We start from the raw sequence: 18,760 nt of genomic DNA, 5'->3' as shown, positions 1-18,760 counted from the left end.
TACTGATTTACATTCCCACCAACAGTGTGTGAGGGTTCCCTCTTCTCCACATCCTTGCTAGCAGTTGTTATTGCCTGCCTTTTAGATAAAAGCCATTTCAGCTGAGGTGAGCCCTGATTTCCAACTTTATTTTACAATGAAATGACATCTCATTATGAAATCTGAACATTTTACAATGAGATGTCTCATTGTAGTTTTTATTTGCATTTCTCTGATGATCAGTGATGGTGAGCACCTTTTCATGTGCCTGTTTGCCATTTGTATGTCTTCTTCTAAGAAATGCCTTATTCAGACATTTTGCCCATTTTTATTTGGATTGTTAGATGTTTTTCCTCTAGAGTTGTTTGAGCTCCTTATATATTCTGGTTATTAATCCCTTGTCAGATGGATAGTTTGGAAATATTTTCTCCCAATCCGTGGGTTGTCTCTTCACTTTGTTGATTGTTTCCTTTGCTGTGCAGAAGCTTTTTAACTTGATGAGATCCCATTTGTCCATTTTTGCTTTGGTTGCCTGTGCTTAGGGGAAATCTTTGCCCAGTCCAATGCTCTGGAGAGTTTCTCTAATGTTTCATTTTAGTAGTTTCTTAGTGGGAGGCCTTAGATTTAAGTCTTTAATCCATTTTGGAGTTGATTTTTGTATATGGTGAGGGCTAAGGGTCTAGTTTCATTCTTCTGCGTATGGATATCCAGTTTTCCCAGCATCACTTGAAGAGACTGTCCTTTCTGCAATGTATGTTCTAGGCACCATTGTCAAAAATGAATTTACTATAGATGTATGGATTTGTTTTTTGGTTCTCTGTTCTGTTCCACTGATCTGTGTGTCTGTTTTTATGCCAGTTCCATATAGAAATTAGTTTTAAATGAATTTTTTTTTAATCTCATGACTTTTTGTTCGTTTGCAAAGGAACAGATGTCAACAGGGAGATGTCAACACACCATTTAATTGTTGCCAGAACACACTAGCAGAAGTTTCTAACTTTTGTAAAACCAGTAAAATGTGTTTCTTCCCCAATATATGATCAACAGATAACTTCAATATACAAAACAGAAACTGAGTTGTTTGGTATAGATAGGGGTAGAAGGTGAGCCTTGCCCACTCAGTTGTCTCTCTGTCCTCTGCATGGCCCGTGAAACTCCTCAAAAGGGCAATAGGGTTCCAGAGAACAGAGATTGAAAACTGCTGGCCTATTAGAAGGGAGTAAAACCAGTGAAGGAAGCTTTATGTCCTTTCTAACTGCTTTATTTGTTTATTTTGAGTTTTTAAATTTAAACCCCCTTTTTTCTCATTGCTAAATCAGGCAGCCTTTGCCTTAGGGATGCTGTCAAGATGCCTTTGAAGAGTAATGAGCATCTAGAGAGTCTTGGTCTTGCTTGTGTCATATACATGTTAAATAGTGTCTAGTTCTTAAAATCCCAGCCTAAGGTATTCAAAGCTGTATTGTGTCTTTGTATTTCCCTGAATTTTTAAAACAATAATGGATCTATTTGTTAAATTTTAGAAAGTTGTCAGAGCTGTCAGGCTACAGATGTAAAGTCTAGCTTTATTCAGATAAATGTTGAAACAGCAACAAGATAATTGCCTGGTGGTTAAATGACTTCCCATTCTTGAAAGCCAAACATGATTTAAGAACAGTAGAATGCTTCCCACAAAAATAAAAGCCAGCTAGAAATGGCATGGATTCGGGGTCTGAATTGGATGAAAATTCATCTTTGTCACTTATTAGCTGCATGGCCACACCTAGCATTTCTGAACTTGGCTTATTTATCATAATACTTGTCTCATAGGTTGTTTTGAGAATGAAATGAGAAAATAGACCTGAAAATCATTAATACACAGCAGGTGTCAATAAACTGTAATCCCTATCTTTGTCTCCCTTCCCACTTCCTTCATATTTAATCTCTGTGATTCTAAGAGAGAAGTAGACATTTTCAAGTCATCTTACTAAGGTAATCAGAATAAGAAAAAACTAAAAATTGATATAATCCTACAATTAGCTTTTATTTATCTTAAAATGCATATTGAGTGTCTCCTACTTGGTAGCCCTTATGCCAAATTGGAGCTACCTTAGCTCTTCACCTTAAAGGGACCTTAGTCTAAAGACATGGAGATGGACTTGTTATAAAACAATCTGATAAGTGTTAAAATTGAGATATAAACAATTTTTTGCCTTCTAAAATATTCCTGGAGGTGTTCTTTTTTTTTTAAGTGATACTTTGAGGTCAGTATGTAATCCCTTGAGAATTCTGAGTATCAGATGCAATAACTTGGAACTTAGGACAAAAATAGTATAATGAACTGGTGCTCTGGAGAATAAATATAGATACTTGGATTATGCTGCAAAGCCCTCTTGGTGTCTTCTTCAATGACCTGTAATTTCACCTTCTTTTTTCTCTATATGAAATTTCTGAGATTAAAGTACTTCTATACTGTAATATCAAGGTGGGGTTATTTTGCTACATTTGGAAAATAGGAGAGAAGTAAAGAAAAGAGCAATGAATCAGAGTCTTTGATTTTTTTTGGTCATATTTCTTACTGTCTTCTAGGCTATTTCTAAAATACACTTACTGTTTTTTTTTTTTTCATTGCCTTTATAGCATTGATTCCCAAACTTTGTTCTCTTGCCTGGAAGTGTGAGGGCTTCCCACTCATTTCATGTCCAGTACTTAACTCTAAATCTTGGTTCAATGAACAAATGACAGAAAATAATTCATTAATTAATTTGTTCATTTATTTGAGTCCTTGCAATATATTTGTGATCTCGTATCCATAGGGAATTAACAATAGCTAACATCTCAAATGATTTTCACTAGAGGAATAATTGAAATAATTGCAAATGTTTGATTTGATTAGTAGATTCAGTATTGCCAAAGTAAATTCACCTTTTCATCATGTAAAGATCACCACCATCTGCCTGCCTGCTGGTCCTCCCCTGACTTTTCTGCTCTGCCTCCATCCCGGAATGATATAAACAGAGCCAGCCCTCATAAATCTCTGAGTTTGATGCTTTACTCAGACTCTTTAGCTGATTTTTGGTCTCCCAGGCAATTTAAGGTCCTTGATCCTCGTTGTTCACTTATAATATGTGAGTCCTTGTTGTTTTGTTCCCAAGTCATTTTTTAGGCTTAGCTTCTAATCTTTGCAATAGGGAATCATTTGAGTATCTCCCTTGCCTTCCCAAATGCATGGTATACTCCTGCCCTGACCAATCTGTGCTGCCTAATTCTGTTCACACAGCCCTTCCTGGGTCTGAATGAATTGCAGATCTGTTACTTGAGTTGCATGATAGTTTTGAATTTTCTCTCCTTCTTGTCATTCTTTTTTTTCCATTTAAAAAAAATTATACTTCAAGTTCTAGGGCACATGTACACAACGTGCAGGTTTGATACATAGGTATACATGTGCCATGTTGGTTTGTTGCACCCATCAACTCATCATTTACATTAGGTATTTCTCCTAATGCTATCCCTCCCCCAGGTCCCCACCCCTCAGCAGGCCCCAGTGTTTGATGTTCCCTGCCCTGTGTTCAAGTGATCTCGTTCAATCCCCACCTATGAGTGAGAACATATGGTGTCTGGTTTTCTGTCCTTGTGATCATTTGCTGAGAATGATGGTTTCCAGCTTCATCTATGTGCCTGCAAAGGACATGAACTCATCCTTTTTTTATGGCTGCATAGTATTCTATGGTGTATGGTGTATATGTGCCACATTTTCTTAATCCAGTGTATCATTGGTGGGCATTTGGGTTGGTTCCAAGTCTTTGCTATTGTGAGTAGTGCCACAATAAACATACGTGTGCATGTGTCTTTATAGTAGCATGATTTATAATCCTTTGGGTATATACCCAATAATGGGATTGCTGGGTCAAATGGTATTTCTAGTTCTAGATCCTTGAGGACTCGCCACACTGTCTTCTGCAATGGTCGAACTAGTTTACACTCCCACCAACAATGTAAAAGCATTCCTATTTCTCCACATCCTCTCCAGCATCTGTTGTTTCCTGACTTTTTAATGATTGCCATTCTAACTGGTGTGAGATGATATCTCATTGTGGCTTTGATTTGCATTTCTCTCATGACCAGTGATGATGAACATTTTTTCATGTGTCTGTTGACTGCATAAATGTCTTATTTTGAGAAGTGTCTGCTCATATCCTTTGCCTACTTTTTGATGGGGTTGTTTTTTTCTTGTAAATTTGTTTGAGTTCTTTGTAGATTCTGGATATTAGCCATTTGTCAGATGGGTAGATTGCAAAATTTTTCTCCCATCCTGTAGGTTGCCTGTTCACTCTGACGGTAGTTTCTTTTGCCGTGCAGAAGCTTTTTAGTTTAATTAGATCCCATTTGTCAATTTTGGCTTTTGTCGCCATTGCTTTTGGTGTTTTAGTCATGAAGTCCTTGCCCATGCCTTTGTCCTGAACGATATTACCTAGGTTTTCTTCTAGGACTTTTATGGTTTTAGGTCCAACATTTAAGTCTTTAATCCACCATGTATTAATTTTTGTATAAGGTGTAAGGAAGGGATCCAGTTTCAGCTTTCTACATATGGCTAGCCAGTTTTCCCAGCACTGTTTATTAAATAGGGAATCCTTTCTGCATTTCTTATTTTTGTCAGGTTTGTCAAAGATCAGATGGTTGTAGACGTGTGGTGTTATTTTTGAGGACTCTGTTCTGTTCCATTCGTCTATATGTCTGTTTTGGTACCAGTATCATGCTGTTTTGGTTACTGTAGCCTTGTAGTACAGTTTGAAGTCAGGTAGCATGATGCCTCCAGTTTTGTTCTTTTTGCTTAGGATTATCTTGGCAATGCAGGCTCTTTTTTGGTTCCATATAAACTTTAAAGTAGTTTTTTCCAATTCTGTGAAGAAAGTCATCGGCAGCTTGATGGGGATGGCATTAAATCTATAAATTACCTTGGGTAGTATGGCCATTTTCATGATAATGATTATTCTGATCCCTGAGCATGGAATATTCTTCCATTTGTTTTGTGTCCTCTTTTATTTCTTTGAGCAGTGGTTTGTAGTTCTTCTTGAAGAGGTTCTTCACGTCTCTTGTAAGTTGGAATCCTAGGTATTTTATTCTCTTTGTAGCAATTGTGAATGGGAGTTCACTCATGATTTGGCTCTCTATTATTGGTGTATAAGAATGCTTGTGATTTTTGCACATTGATTTTATATCCTGAGACTTTGCTGAAGTTGCTTATCAGCTGAAGGAGATTTTGGGCTGAGATGATGGGGTTTTCTAAAGATACAATCATGTCATCTGCAAACAGGGACAATTTGACTTCCTCATTTACTAATTGAATACCCTTTATTTCTTTCTCTTGCCTGATTGCCCTGGCCAGAACTTCCAATACAATGTTGAATTAGAGTGGTGAGAGGGGCATCCTTGTCTTGTGCCTGTTTTCAAAGAGAATGCTTCCAGTTCTTGCCCATTCAGTATGATATTGGCTGGGGGTTTGTCATTAATAGCTCTTATTATTTTGAGCTACATTCTATCAATACTTAGTTTATTGAGAGTTTTTAGCATGAAGAGCTGTTGAATTTTGTCAAAGGCCTTTTCTGCATCTATTGAGATAATCATGTGGTTTTTGTCATTGATTCTGTTTACGTGATGGATTATGTTCATTGACTTGCATGTGTTGAACCAGCCTTGCCTCCCATCCTTCTTGTCATTCTTAATGGACTTCTCAGAGTATTCGACTCTCTTTCTCATTTAATGAACCTAACAGCAATATTCTACCAGGCAAATAATTATCGAACATTTTTCTATTTAGGAGAAGAAGTCTAAGGAGGGTGATGGGATTCATTCACAAGTGACCCTGTTTGGATGAACAACATCTTTGTGATGTTTGTGCCCATGGATGGAAAGGCCTCACTCCTGCTCTGACTAGGCAGTGAGCTCTGAGAGCAGGGCCGTGCCTGGGATGTCCAGTATTTCAGCCCCGTTTCCTAGCTCAGCTCAGTGTCTGCCCATGGTAGGCACTGAATAAATACTTATTGATTAAAATTTATTTTTAAAAATTGGTTAACGTTGAAAGTTGAGAGTTGCTTTTTTCTTCTTAGAGAATCAATGTAAGTTTGAATCAAAGATTTTATTTTGTTTCTAAAACTTACCTTATAGTTATAGCTGATAATATCAGAAACAGTGATGAAATGTGGATGAAGGGCACATGCTTTTTATGCCTGTGGAGTGTTTATATGGTCTACAGTCTTCTTACTGACCATGGGTTCAGCTGGGCATTCTCTCACAGCAGACTATCTAATCTCTGCTGAAGATACTGAGTGGTTGGCAGGCGATAAGGTTGGCTCAATATTACCTATTCTCTAATAGATCGCCATGACCGACTGATTTTCCTGAGCTCAAGTGGCAGCAGCCCCATGACTTCCAGACAGTGATTCTGATGGGAAAGAAAGACCTCTCCCCCTTTCCCAAGTTAGCTGCTGCTTCTAGAGTCAAATCCCTTGGGCTTTTCATGAAGAGTAGGAATTCTCAACTTCAGCACCTAATTAATATTCTGGGCTTGATCACTCTGTGGTAGGTGCTTTGCATTGTAGGATGCATTGTAGGATGCATTCCTGTGCATTGTAGGATGTTTAGCAGCATCCCTGGCCTCTACTCACTGAATACCACTTTCACTGTCCCCCTCTCCCCAGTAATGACAATAAAAATATCTCCAAACAATGTCAAATGTGGTCTGGGAGACAAAATTGGTCCCAGTTGAGAACCATGGACATGGAGGGCATTGTTGAACTGATTGTGCCAGTGTCAGAAAGTAATATTGATAGAAGATGACCTGGTATTTTCTATCCTTGGCAAAAGCCTGGGGGATACATATATATATCAAGAGTTTCTCCTTAGTATGAGCCAGTTACCGAGACATGAACCTCAGTGTCCTTGTTAGTTTCCCCTTTATCTCACAACCCATCCCAAACCATTTCTCATAACAACCATTCCAAGTTGTAAGTATCTCTTCTGCCTCCTTATATTGATAAGACCAAAATACTTACTTTAAGCTCCTAGAGTCTAGCTAGAATCAACAAATCAGCATTTGTTTTGGGTCTGCCATGTGTCAGCCATCCTGCTAATATGCACATTGATCTAATCCTCTTTGCCACCCTGAGAGAGAAGTTTGCTATTCCTGTCTCACCGGTGAGGAAACAGAAGCACATATTTATACAGCTAAGTGGCAGTGTTCAGAATAGGGAGCAGGTCTTCTGACTAGGTTAAATGATATTTTTATCTTATTGTTCAAATCTCATCAACATCGACTTGAAATTTAATTTAATCACTGTCTGCTTGAAAATTTAATCACATTACTTGAAACTGTGGAGTCCTGGCTTGTGAATAAGAATCATGTTAGGAAAACCATATGCAAAGTCCCAGAACCATAGAATGTTAGAGGAAAAGGGCTCTCAGGTATCATTACATTGTGACCATCTTAAGGTCATCATTCTGTCATTCTGTGTTGAAGGCTTACTCTGTGCCAGAGCCTCTGTACATCAATCAAGACGGACAAGGTCCTTGCTCTATGGAACTTACACTGTAATAAGGTAAACATCCCGTAAACAAGTCTAATAAATAAGTGAACAAATAAGATAATTACGGATTGTGTTAAGTGCTGGGAAGGAAATGAACAATGAGAGGAGAATAATTATGGGAGGGAGATCTTTTTACATCCAGTGGTCAGGGAAGTTGTCTTTGATCTTGACACCTTCCAAAACACTGGACATGTTACTCTTCCTCAAAAAGTCTTAGGTCCTCTCCATAAGCACCTAGCACAGTACCTGGCACAGCGTAGGTGCTACAACCCTTGGCTGTATGAAAAGGCCATGATATTTTTTCTTTGTAGCCTTATAGGTCTAAAATCCTATAATACATTGTTTTAGTTTCTTTTTGGTCCTGTAGCAAATGAATACAAGCTTAGTGGCCTCAAACAATATGTTTATTATCTTATACTTCTGGAGGTCAGAAGTCCCAAAATCAAGACTCTCCTCTCTGGGGGCTCCCGAGGAGAATCTGCTTTTTTGTCTTTTCTGTCTTCTAAAGGCCACCTGAGTTTCTTGGCTTGTGGCCGCATCCTCTATCCTCAAAGCCAGCAGCATAGCATCTTCCAATCTTTCTCTCTGATTCTGGCCTTCTTGCCTCCCTCTTCTAAAGACCCTTGTAATTAACATCAGGCCTACCTATAAAGTCTAAGATAATGTCCCCATTTTAAGATCCTTGGTTTCACACATCTATAAAATCCTTTCGGTGATAAAAAGGTAAGACATTAGCAGGTTCTAGAAATTGGATCACCTTTGGGGGGTCATAATTCATCCTCTCACAGTTAGCAATAAATGTTAATTTTATCTCTATGCCCATTATATTTTACAGATGGGAAACTTGAAAAGCTAAAAGAGTTGCCTAAAATCACATGCTTGGATATAGCTTTATACCTAGTCATCTCTTCTAAGTAGATCATCTCTATTCTCTCTATATCCAAACTCTGCTCTTTTCATTAGAGAATTCACCACAATTTGCATGTCTTTGTTTTCTTTAGTTATTGCCACAAGGGCAGGAAGCCAGGTCACTTTTATTTACCAAGGTGCAATCATCATGCAGCTCTATGCCTGACACACAATGTGCACATCTCTGAAATGTTTTTGAATGAAAGAATGAATACTCTATTACAAGCTTGGGTAAGAAGAACCTAATCCCTCATGAATTATTTTGTGCAGTGGCTTCTGACTGTTTATAAACCCTCAGCCATTTCTAAAGCATCAAAAGAAAAAGTGAACTGCAATGCTGGCCCATAATTGAAGTGGATAAAAAAGAAGGGACTCAACCCATACCTGGCATTGTAATCTTTCCTCTGCTGGTGATGAACTTAACTTTCTGGCATGCTGTAAGGCACTTTGCATTTGAACGTGGTAGTCTGTACATAGAACCGTGATATACAGCACTTTATATATTGACATGTTATTAACATCAACAGTCTTTTGAGAGAGCTTCTGAATGGCTCACTTGATTATTTCAATTCAGGATAAGAGGAAGAAAAAAGGCCGAAAATCTAACTGCATGCTTTATTATTGCATTAGGTTTTCTCTGTTCTGCCTTAGAGAAGTAACAAAGGAGGAAAAAAATCACAGTTCTTACTGAACAGTGCAAGTGGCACTTTTATGGGATCACTTGGCAAGCTGTATGACACTTAAATGAAAAAGTAAAATAAAATTTAAAAGTGTAGGTCATCTCCAACCCTTTTCCAACCTAGAAGTCTTAGATCAAAGTACCTTATGCTAAGCAACTGTGCAAAGGAAAGCTAAACAAATATAACACCTCCTGCTATCATGAAAGACAAATTATATTTACGTTACAGAGGTACTCTGCTTTTTATTTTCCTTACTCTTGCCTAATGAATACACTGTTTGGTCAATCATGTTTTATGTCTGACATCCTTTTCTTTTAGGAAATAATATACCTGTCACTCAAAGTGTTATTGAAATGATGGGAAAATATGAACCCAAAGGGAGATGTTTTCTCTTTTAGTATTGCTTTCAAGATCCCAGATTTTTACCCTCCTTATAATGTATTTACTTTGGTTCTAGTGGCCAAGGATGTCAATATTCTTTTTGATGAATTAGAAGCTGTCAGCAGTCCTTGCAAAGACGACGATTCTCTTCTTCACCCTGGAAACCTGACTAGTACTTCAGATGATGCCAGCAGATTGGAAGCCGGGGGAGAGGTAAGAGTATATGATTTCTTACAAATGTAATTCATGATCCCGGCAGGAACCTATGAAGCATGTTCCTATGGACTGTTTAAAGTCATAATCTCGTTGAACTGTAGGCTCTTATAAAACAAGGGACAGGTTTTATATTCCTTTGACATCCCCCATGTCTAAGCATATTTCAAGGATCCTAAATCTACCTACACTCAAAACAAAGCTTCAGTTTTTCTTAAACCTATCATTTCTTTAAACTGTCTGTCATTTTAAGATAGCCTGCATTCTTGAGTGTCTCCCACTGGTACAAAATAAGCTTTACAGGGATGGGCTTCCTTGTATAGATCCCCCAGTAGGTAGAATGGTGACCTAAAATGCACCAGCCTTCAGTTGATTGTGTTGTCTAAAGCCTCTCTGACTTTCCATTTGCCTCTGTAATCTGGAAACTTCGTTGCAGCTGTAAGTGGACCCATCTATTTGTGTGCCATTTAGGAAAAATTAGTGTTTTGTTGGAGGCATTCCCCTTTGTTCAGGTTGTGTCACCATAGAGTTTCATATTTCCTTTGTACATGCTCTGGGTACAATTAATAGGCACACCAAATCAGAGTAATTTATTTATTTCATATTCCTAATGCTTTTTATATTCCAGAGCTAGTTAACTACTGAAAGGATGACACCTGGGACAGAGAAAATCGTTTACTCTTACCAAGCTTTGCAGACCTCACCCCACAAATACCATATGCAGCTATTCATGTGTCTTTTTCCATTTTTTTCTGTTTGTTTGATTTTAAGAAAAAACTCATTCTGTTATTATCTGTTCACATAGATACTTTGGATACCATAATGTGGCATAATGAATGGACTTTAAAAGGGACCTCAGACAGCAACTAGTCTCATCCCTGTAACTTACAGATGAGGAACCAGTCTCAGAAATGTTAGGGCTTTGCTGAAGGTGGTACAACTCATTGTTCTGCTTGGAGCCAACACCCCTCCTGATGTCTTGGCTGAAGCCATTTTTGAAGGCAGATGCTAATATGCTGAATTCACAGGGCAGCCTTCTTGCTTGGCAAATAAGTGTTACTAAAGTGCTTATTCAGGTAGACTCCTGAGTGTCTCTTAATGTAAAAGCCAAAACATAGTCAGTGAGGACTGGTCATCAACCGAAAATGTCTACACCAAGACATGGTACATGGTCATTCCATTCCCCCAGCTGAGATGTTTTCTCGGTTAAGGTTTGTGCAAGAATGTGGTTTCTAGCAATGGTCCTTTGGGTCTGGCATGTTTGCCTTCTTCATACTACCATTGGAAAAGATAGAATCCACCATTTTCACCTGGCCGGGTTTATAGACACAATTTTGAAACCTGTTAGGCTGAGAAGTTTGGCTCTAGCCCAACAAGCCCGTACTTGATGATCTCTTTCAATGCTGTACAGCAAGCCTGAAGAGCCTGGATGAAAATTCAATCTATTCCTTTTGTTCTTTACTTTCTAATATTACTGCAAAATAATATTTGTAACTTCTATGTAAGTTACAAAGTGTAATAATAAAATGAACACCTGGAACCACCATCTGATTTATGAACTAGAATGCTATTTTTCAAATTATAGTGGCAACCTAATTGTAGATTACTACTCTAGTTGTTTTTTAATGGCCTGGAAAATTAATATTAGAGTGTATGCAAATAGAAAGGGTAAATAATTGTTTTGTGAAACTTGTCTCATATTATGTATATGTATGTTTACATATATGCATGCAAAGATAGAATTTTTTTTTGTTGTGGGTTAAAAAAAAAAAAGAGAGAAACACTGAACTAGAATATTCCTAAAACCACTGAAGCTACTTTCAATCCCATACCTCTACCCTACCAGAGGTACCATCTTTCTAAATTTTATTATGTTTTATTCTCTTGCTCTAAAGACAGTTTTACCACATAGATTTGTAGTCTTAACAACTTAGATTTACTTTATTTTATGCTTTGTGAAAAATGATATCATGTGGTATGAAGTCTTCTGAGACTTGCTTTTTTTTCATCAGTGTTGTTTTTAAGATTCTTTTTTATTGTTAGATGCAACTATAGTTTATTCATTTTTACTGCTGTATAATATTCCAGTAAATGAACTTTCTAAAATTTATTTATCTATTTATTGTCTGTTCGTGGACATTTGAGTTGACTCCAACTTTAAACATTTTTCTACTATTATAAATAATGTTGCTATGAATATTCATATACATGACTCCTACTTGCCTTATCAAGAATTTTTCTCTAGGCTTACATGTTACGCAGATGTTCAGTTCTGCAAGATAATGTTAATGTGTTTTCTAGAGTGAGAATATCAATTTTCACTCTCATCTCACCTGCAGAATATGAAAGTCCTTAGTTGCTTCACATCCTTGGCTATACTCGGTATTTTTAGATGTTTTACATTTTGCCCACTTAACTCAATGCTTCTTCTAATTTTTATTTTGTTTCCTCTTAATTACATTTTTCACTAATGAATATGTAATTGAACACAATGAAAAAATTATTATTATTATTATTATTTTGAGATGGAGTCTCACTCTGTCACCCAGGCTGGAGTACAGTGGTGCAGTCTTGGCTCACTGCAACCTCCGCCTCCCAGGTTCAAGCAATTCCCCTGCCTTAGCCTCCAGAGTAGCTGGTACTACAGGTGCATGCCACCATGCCCAGCTAATTTTTGTATTTTTAGTAGAGACAGGGTTTCACCATATTGGCCAGGCTGGTCTTGAACTCCTGACCTCGTGATCCACCCGCCTCGGCCTCCCAAAGTGCTGGGATTACAGGCATGAGCCACTGCGCCTGACCTGAAAAAGTTATTTAGTTTTAATTGTTCTTTAACATTACTCACTTGAACCTTAGTTTGATGAATGACTTAAACTGGTCCCTTTCTCTTTGTGTGCAGGCAGTGCCAGAAAGAAACAAATCAAATGGACTTTACTTTAGAGATGGGAAGTGTCGAATTGACTACATCCTTGTGTACAGAAAATCCAACCCCCAGACTGAAAAGAGAGAAGTATTTGAAAGAAATATTAGAGCAGAAGGATTGCAAATGGAGAAAGAGGTAAATAGTTTGCTTGGTTGAGAAAAAATATGTACATATCTATTCATATTAAGAGGCAATAAGAAATAAGCAAGTAGTCATAATGTTAACCAAACATTTCATTTGGTCAGAGTTTTCCAGTCTTCAGAGTTTAGGGAATGTTCTAGCATTTAGACTTTCACAGCACAGTTTGCTTTTGAGATAATTTTAATGCCAGATGATTCCATGTAAATCAAAATATTCTATTCCAATTAAATGGATTGTTTCAAAGTGTGATTCTTTATCTAACTTACTACGTCTGCCGTTTCTCCATATATGTAAATGGAGGGTTCTAGTCTCATAGATTAAAGAAAACTTTGAGTGAAATGCAGTCACTCTCTCTAGAGGCTCTTTTTACATTTCGGGAAATATCATGAGCTTGGGCATCCTTGTACACCAGAGGAGACTGCCTGGCCAATTTGGCCAAAAGCAGCTGGAATTTACAAAAATGATTCCAGTTTTAACAGACATTCAGGCTATTTTTTTTAGGTCCCCAAGCTCAAGAGTGACCTTACCAATGTTTGGTTCTTCCCCTTCCCTCCTTCTCTGCATGGGGAGCTTCAAGAAAGAACTAAGTAAGGAATGTACAAGAGGCCAGCCAGGCCTCTGACAGTAATCCACGATGGGCTTATGGTGTTCCCAGGAATACTGTGCACATTTGTAGAACTTGGCCCGTTAACTGAATTATGTAACTCTTCTCAGCTTCTCCCTAAACATTGTGCAAAGCTTCTGGAGCTTTTCATAGTCAACAAGAATAACATATTGGCAATTTAAGATGTTTACTTCTGATTCTGCTCCTCAAGGCTGAGGGGATAGATCTTTGAAGTCAGACATCCAGGTTTTTCTTTGTATGATACTGTTGCAGTTTGTGCAACCTGCGAGTTTTGCCAAGGTATCAAATATTAGAAGCATAATATGCATATACTTGTTATCTGATCTTGGGACACTTCAGATAAATGGGATTTTTTCAGATCTGTTAGGCTGACCTCACCTCTTGAACGTTTATAACACAGAAGCAGCATTTTTCTGGAATGTCTCCAAGAGAATTGGAAAAATGGTGAGATGAATGTGGCTGTAAGGAAACAGATTCTTATTCTCAGGAAAGTAGAACCATCTTTCTCAAAGACCATCTTAATTAGAAGTTCCCTGGAGCAACAAACATAATTAAAAATGTTGTTTCTTCCACCTTTGTGGAGTTCCAGAAAATCTTTCCTATACAAACTGAGTGTATAGTTGATAAATCTTACTAAATTGTCTCAGTAAGACAATTACATTTTTTTCTTAACATTAATAGCACATTCATATTTTTCTCCTTAATCATGCCTTCATCTTTTATTCTCATTCCTAAGTGGCAGAATTTTTATATGAAGAAATAAAAGATCTGAATTGCTACTTAATCTGAAATAATGGAAGGCCTCCCTCTGACCCATTCTGACTCTGTCAAAATTCTGATTCCCATCAAAACTAGATAGCTTTGTTCAATTAATGCAAGATTTATATTTTAAGCTTCATAAGTGTTCTCTACAGGCCTAGGGCTCCTTCTGTATAGATCTTTTCAATGTTATTTCATAATTTATTAGTTAGAACTCAAAAAACCTAATGCTTTTCCACATAGTGAACATTAAAGTGATGGAAAATGTCCTGTTGTATATCCTAAAGCATCACCTGTACTGCAGTGTTCAGCTACCAAAGTTTGAGGAGGATCATTTGGCCTGTTGTACAGTTGTGCTACACAGTACAGTGTGGACCATACTGTGAAGGATGGACTGCTTGTACAATTTTGTCTATATACAAGATAATTTTGTTTGTTAGAATCTTTAAAAAAATGTTTACAGGTATTTATTTTAATGTGTACTGGAAAAAATAACAGTTGGAAAAAGGGAATTATCACTATATGGCAAAACTTCATAAAAACTTATCTAAGCATTTCCCCCCTCCCCACTTTCCCCCAAAAGTTCTTCTCTGGGCATCACCTTCCATGTTTCTCCTTTCTTCTACAATCTTTTAGGCACTACAAACAGCTAGGTCTTCCCCTTTCTGGAACCTTCTTCACAAGTGGCCTCTCCCGCTGCCTGGCTCCAGTCTTGCCCTGGCTTTGCATAAGTGGTGCAATTTGTCTCTCACGCAGCCTCCTAGCTCTGCTTTGAATCTTCATGGCCTCAGTCAGCTCAGCAAGAAAAGGGCCTTTGCGGGTTCTCTTATAGATAAATTAATTTTTCCCTGCCACAAATAATTAAAAGAAAATCCCTTGGCTGAACAATAAACAAACCTTCATCCTTTATTCTCTATAATAAGTGGCAGAATTTTTATATGAAGGATCTATATCATGTTATTAAATTTAGAAACCATTGGAAGTACTTTTATTTAAATCAAGTTTTTAAATAAACAGCTACAGCAGAAAGATAATTTTAATGGCGATTTCAGCTTCCAGGAGTTAATTCAACCTTTTATAGGACATAAAATGAATAACTTAGTTAAGGGTGGAAAAGAAAAAACACCCCAAGGACCCTTGTACATCTGAAACATTTGACACTATGTACATTTTATGGATTATTAGTATCTTCTTAATTAGCTGCTGTCATGATGTCCAACAACTATGAAAAACATGTTTCCCAGACAGAGGCTTATGTTTCCAAATAGACAAAGACAGGCTGTCTAGTACAGTTTAACATCCTTATCTCTTTAACATTGGATTTCAAGAAACACAACTAGGATAATCTTTAATTCATGATAAAAGTGAGGACATAGTCAAGTTCAATCTTTCTTAAAACCTTTGCTGCAGGCTGGTTAGTCAACAGATAAGTGCTTGCTTTGGTACCCTGGGTCTTTAATACTCTGCAATTCAACTTTCATGATAGCCCAGAGAAAGCAATTTACAACGAAGTTCCCAAACAAAATATCATTGAAGTCCAGGTGATTTACTTCTTAGTATCTATCCACTTTAAATTGATTCCCTTCTTAAAGGTAAGCTCATATTTACTAATTAACATTTTCTATTCTTGATTTTTTTCATTTTTAATTCTATGTCCATTATTGATCTTTGGGTACCTATTTTGAAATCACTGTCATCAATAAGACATTTATCTTTTCCTTTGTATAACTAGTAAGAGGATGAGTTAACTTGGAATTATTTGGAATGTATGAGTAGCAATTGTATTAACGGAGCACCCTTCTGCTTTAGAATCATGTGAAACATTGGGGAAGACCTTTATCATTACAGTCATTACAAAACTAATATAATTAGGTAAATCATATCATCTTGGTGATGGTTATTTCATTCAAGAAATATTTATTGCACACACACTCTATGCCAGGTATTGCTTTAAAGACTATGGTCTCAACAGCAACAAATAAAACAGAAAAAAATCCCTGCCTTGTTGGAACTTAAGCAAAAAATATGTACAATATATACAAATATCAGTAAGTGCTAAAGAGAAAAAAGTAAAGCAGGAAGTGTTGAGAGGGGCTTGCAATTTTATAAAAGTCAGAAAAAGTGGGCCTCTTTTCCACAGAAAGAGAATAGCAAGTGCAAAGAGAACAGCTCCACAGGATGGAGCATGCCTGGGTGTTCATGTAACAGTGAGGATGCCAGTATGACTGACGTTCACTGAGCAAGGTGAAGAATAGTGGGAAATCATACTAACAAGGCATTGGAAGCCTTAGTGGTCACTGGGGGATGTTAGCTTTTCTCTGAGTGACATAGGAAGCTACCGGAGAGATTTGAGCACAAGTATAAGAGCTGTTTTCCGTTTTATTAAGGACTCTTGGGTTGCCTGGTAAGATTAGACTGTGGGAGGTGGAGGTGGCAAGGGCAGAAGCAGGAGCATAATTAGGAGATTCATTGCAAGAATCCAGGAAAGAGATGCAAGAATTGGTCAAGCACATAGAAGAGAAGAAGATGAAAAGAGTAGAAAGTGGTGCTGATGGGAATTGCAGATAGATTGAATGGGCAGTGTAAAAGAGAAGAGTCACAGACTATTTGTCTGACACATGGTATTTAGCTAAGAAGTTGAGAGAAGACAGTTGCCACTTATAGGGATGCGGAAAAGAGTAGGTCAGATTGTAGACTTGTTAAGTTTGAGGTATCCCAATGGAGATATTGAGTAAGATAGAAGAGTCTGGGTTTCAAGGAGAGATCTGGGCTAGAGATATGCATTTGAATGAGATCTCCAAAGGAGTAACTGCAAATCAAATTGAGAAGAGGTCCAAGGATTGAGCCATGGGGAACACTAGTGTTACAATTTGGATGATAAAAAGGAGGCAGCAGAAGAGACTAAGAAGGAGTCACCAAGGAGCCAGAAGGGAAATCTAGAGGAGAGTGTGGTTCAGGAGAGACGGAGGAATCAACTGTGTCAAATGCTGCTGATGGGGTGTGTACGATCAAGGCTGGATTTAGCAATCTGGCCGGTTTAGGTGGTCTGGGCAAGAGAAGTTTCAGTGGAGAAGTCGGGGGTGAAAGCTTTATTAAAGTGTCTTCAAGAAAGAGTGGGAAGAGAAAATACAGAGACAACAAATACAAATCGTTCTTTCAATATGTTTCACTGTAAAGGAACAGAGAGAAACAGAATGATAACTGGAGTATGAAGTTGGGTCAAAAGAGAGTTCTTTCTATTTTAGATGAGAGAAATAAATACATGTTTTCATGCTAATAAAAACTATATATTTGAGATGGAAAATTGATGTTGGGAAGAGTGGAGGAAGAATTTTTAGAGAAATGCCCTTGAAGCGATAAGAATAGAATGACCACAAGTATCTCTCATTGCACGGACTCACCTATCTGCATCTGTGCCCATAGATGCAACTTTTCCGCAGTGCTAAGGGTGTCCTGTCCATACTCATTGGTAAGGCCAACCCTTCACTTTGCTTCCGAGACCCCATACCCACTCAGTCACACTCAAATACATTGCCCCCAAAAGAGATAAAATGTAGTAAGCTTTAAAAACTGAAATGTACAAACAATACAATTTGTGGAAATTGTTTCTGTTTGCACTCATCTCTCAGGAGTGAAAGATGCAACTGCAGTTAGCGCACACACACACATGCGTGAGCACATGCGGGTGCACAGTTGAGGTTGAGTATCTTGGATACTTCTCTGTACTATGATACAAATTACATTATCAATATTTTTATGCTCACGTTTATTAATCACTTACTATTATAATTCCCGTTTAACAGGTGAGACCATTGGTAACTTTCCCCAGGCAACATAAGTAGTAAGAGATAAAGCCAGTATTAAAAGCTAAGCATACTTGCTCTTTGCCCTTATATTGTGTTGATTTCTGGTGTGTAAAGGTGAATCTCAGGGTTAAAGAAGTTAGAGGCTGGGCACAGTGGCTCATGCCTGCAATCCCAGCACTTTGGGAGGCCGAGGCGGGCAGATCACGATGTCAGGAGACCGAGACCATCCTGGCTAACACAGCGAAACCCTGTCTCTACTAAAAATAAAAAAAATAAAAAAATAAAAAATTAGCTGGGCATGGTAGCGGGCGCCTGTAGCCCCAGCTACTCAGGAGGCTGAGGCAGGAGAATGGTGTGAACCCAGGAGGCAGAGCTTGCAGTGAGCCGAGATCATGCCACTGCACTGCAGCCTGGGCAACAGAGCAAGACTTCGTCTCACAAAAAAAAGAAAAAAGTTAGGAGATAGACTGAGAAGACAAGTAGTATTATGAAAAGGTAAAGGAACAAGGAAAATTGGGGTGAATAATGAAGTTGGGTGCTGCCCAGACTGTGGTTCTTACGCACTTTGGCCTCTAGTAGCCATAGACTTGAATCTTGGTATACAACCGCTTATAAGCTGAGTGGTCATGGGCAGTTTATCAGATTTTTATGGATCTCTGTTTCCATTTTTAATCATGAAGGTAATATCATTTATTGTAAATGATGAAGATTAAGTGGGCCTATATATGCAAAAATACAAAGTAGTGCCAATCTTTGTTTTTCTTAATTTTTACTTCTAAATTTCA

General features: G+C 37.8%; 1 protein-coding gene across 6 annotated transcripts in view; it reads left to right on the top strand.

The window, feature by feature from the left end:
* LOC105493844 (anoctamin 4) overlaps nt 1-18,760 on the top strand; it is a 380,690-nt gene that overhangs the window by 194,490 nt on the left and 167,440 nt on the right. For all 6 annotated transcript variants that reach the window (XM_011761778.2, XM_071071254.1, XM_011761784.3 and 3 more), the window contains 2 exons: nt 9,585-9,721; nt 12,621-12,779. In XM_011761778.2, the coding sequence (XP_011760080.2) occupies nt 9,585-9,721; nt 12,621-12,779 (296 nt within the window). The remainder of the gene's footprint in view (nt 1-9,584; nt 9,722-12,620; nt 12,780-18,760) is intronic.

Source organism: Macaca nemestrina, chromosome 10 (genome assembly GCF_043159975.1).
Source record: "Macaca nemestrina isolate mMacNem1 chromosome 10, mMacNem.hap1, whole genome shotgun sequence".
Taxonomy (NCBI): domain Eukaryota; kingdom Metazoa; phylum Chordata; class Mammalia; order Primates; family Cercopithecidae; genus Macaca; species Macaca nemestrina.
This window is presented reverse-complemented; position numbering and strand designations above follow the sequence as displayed.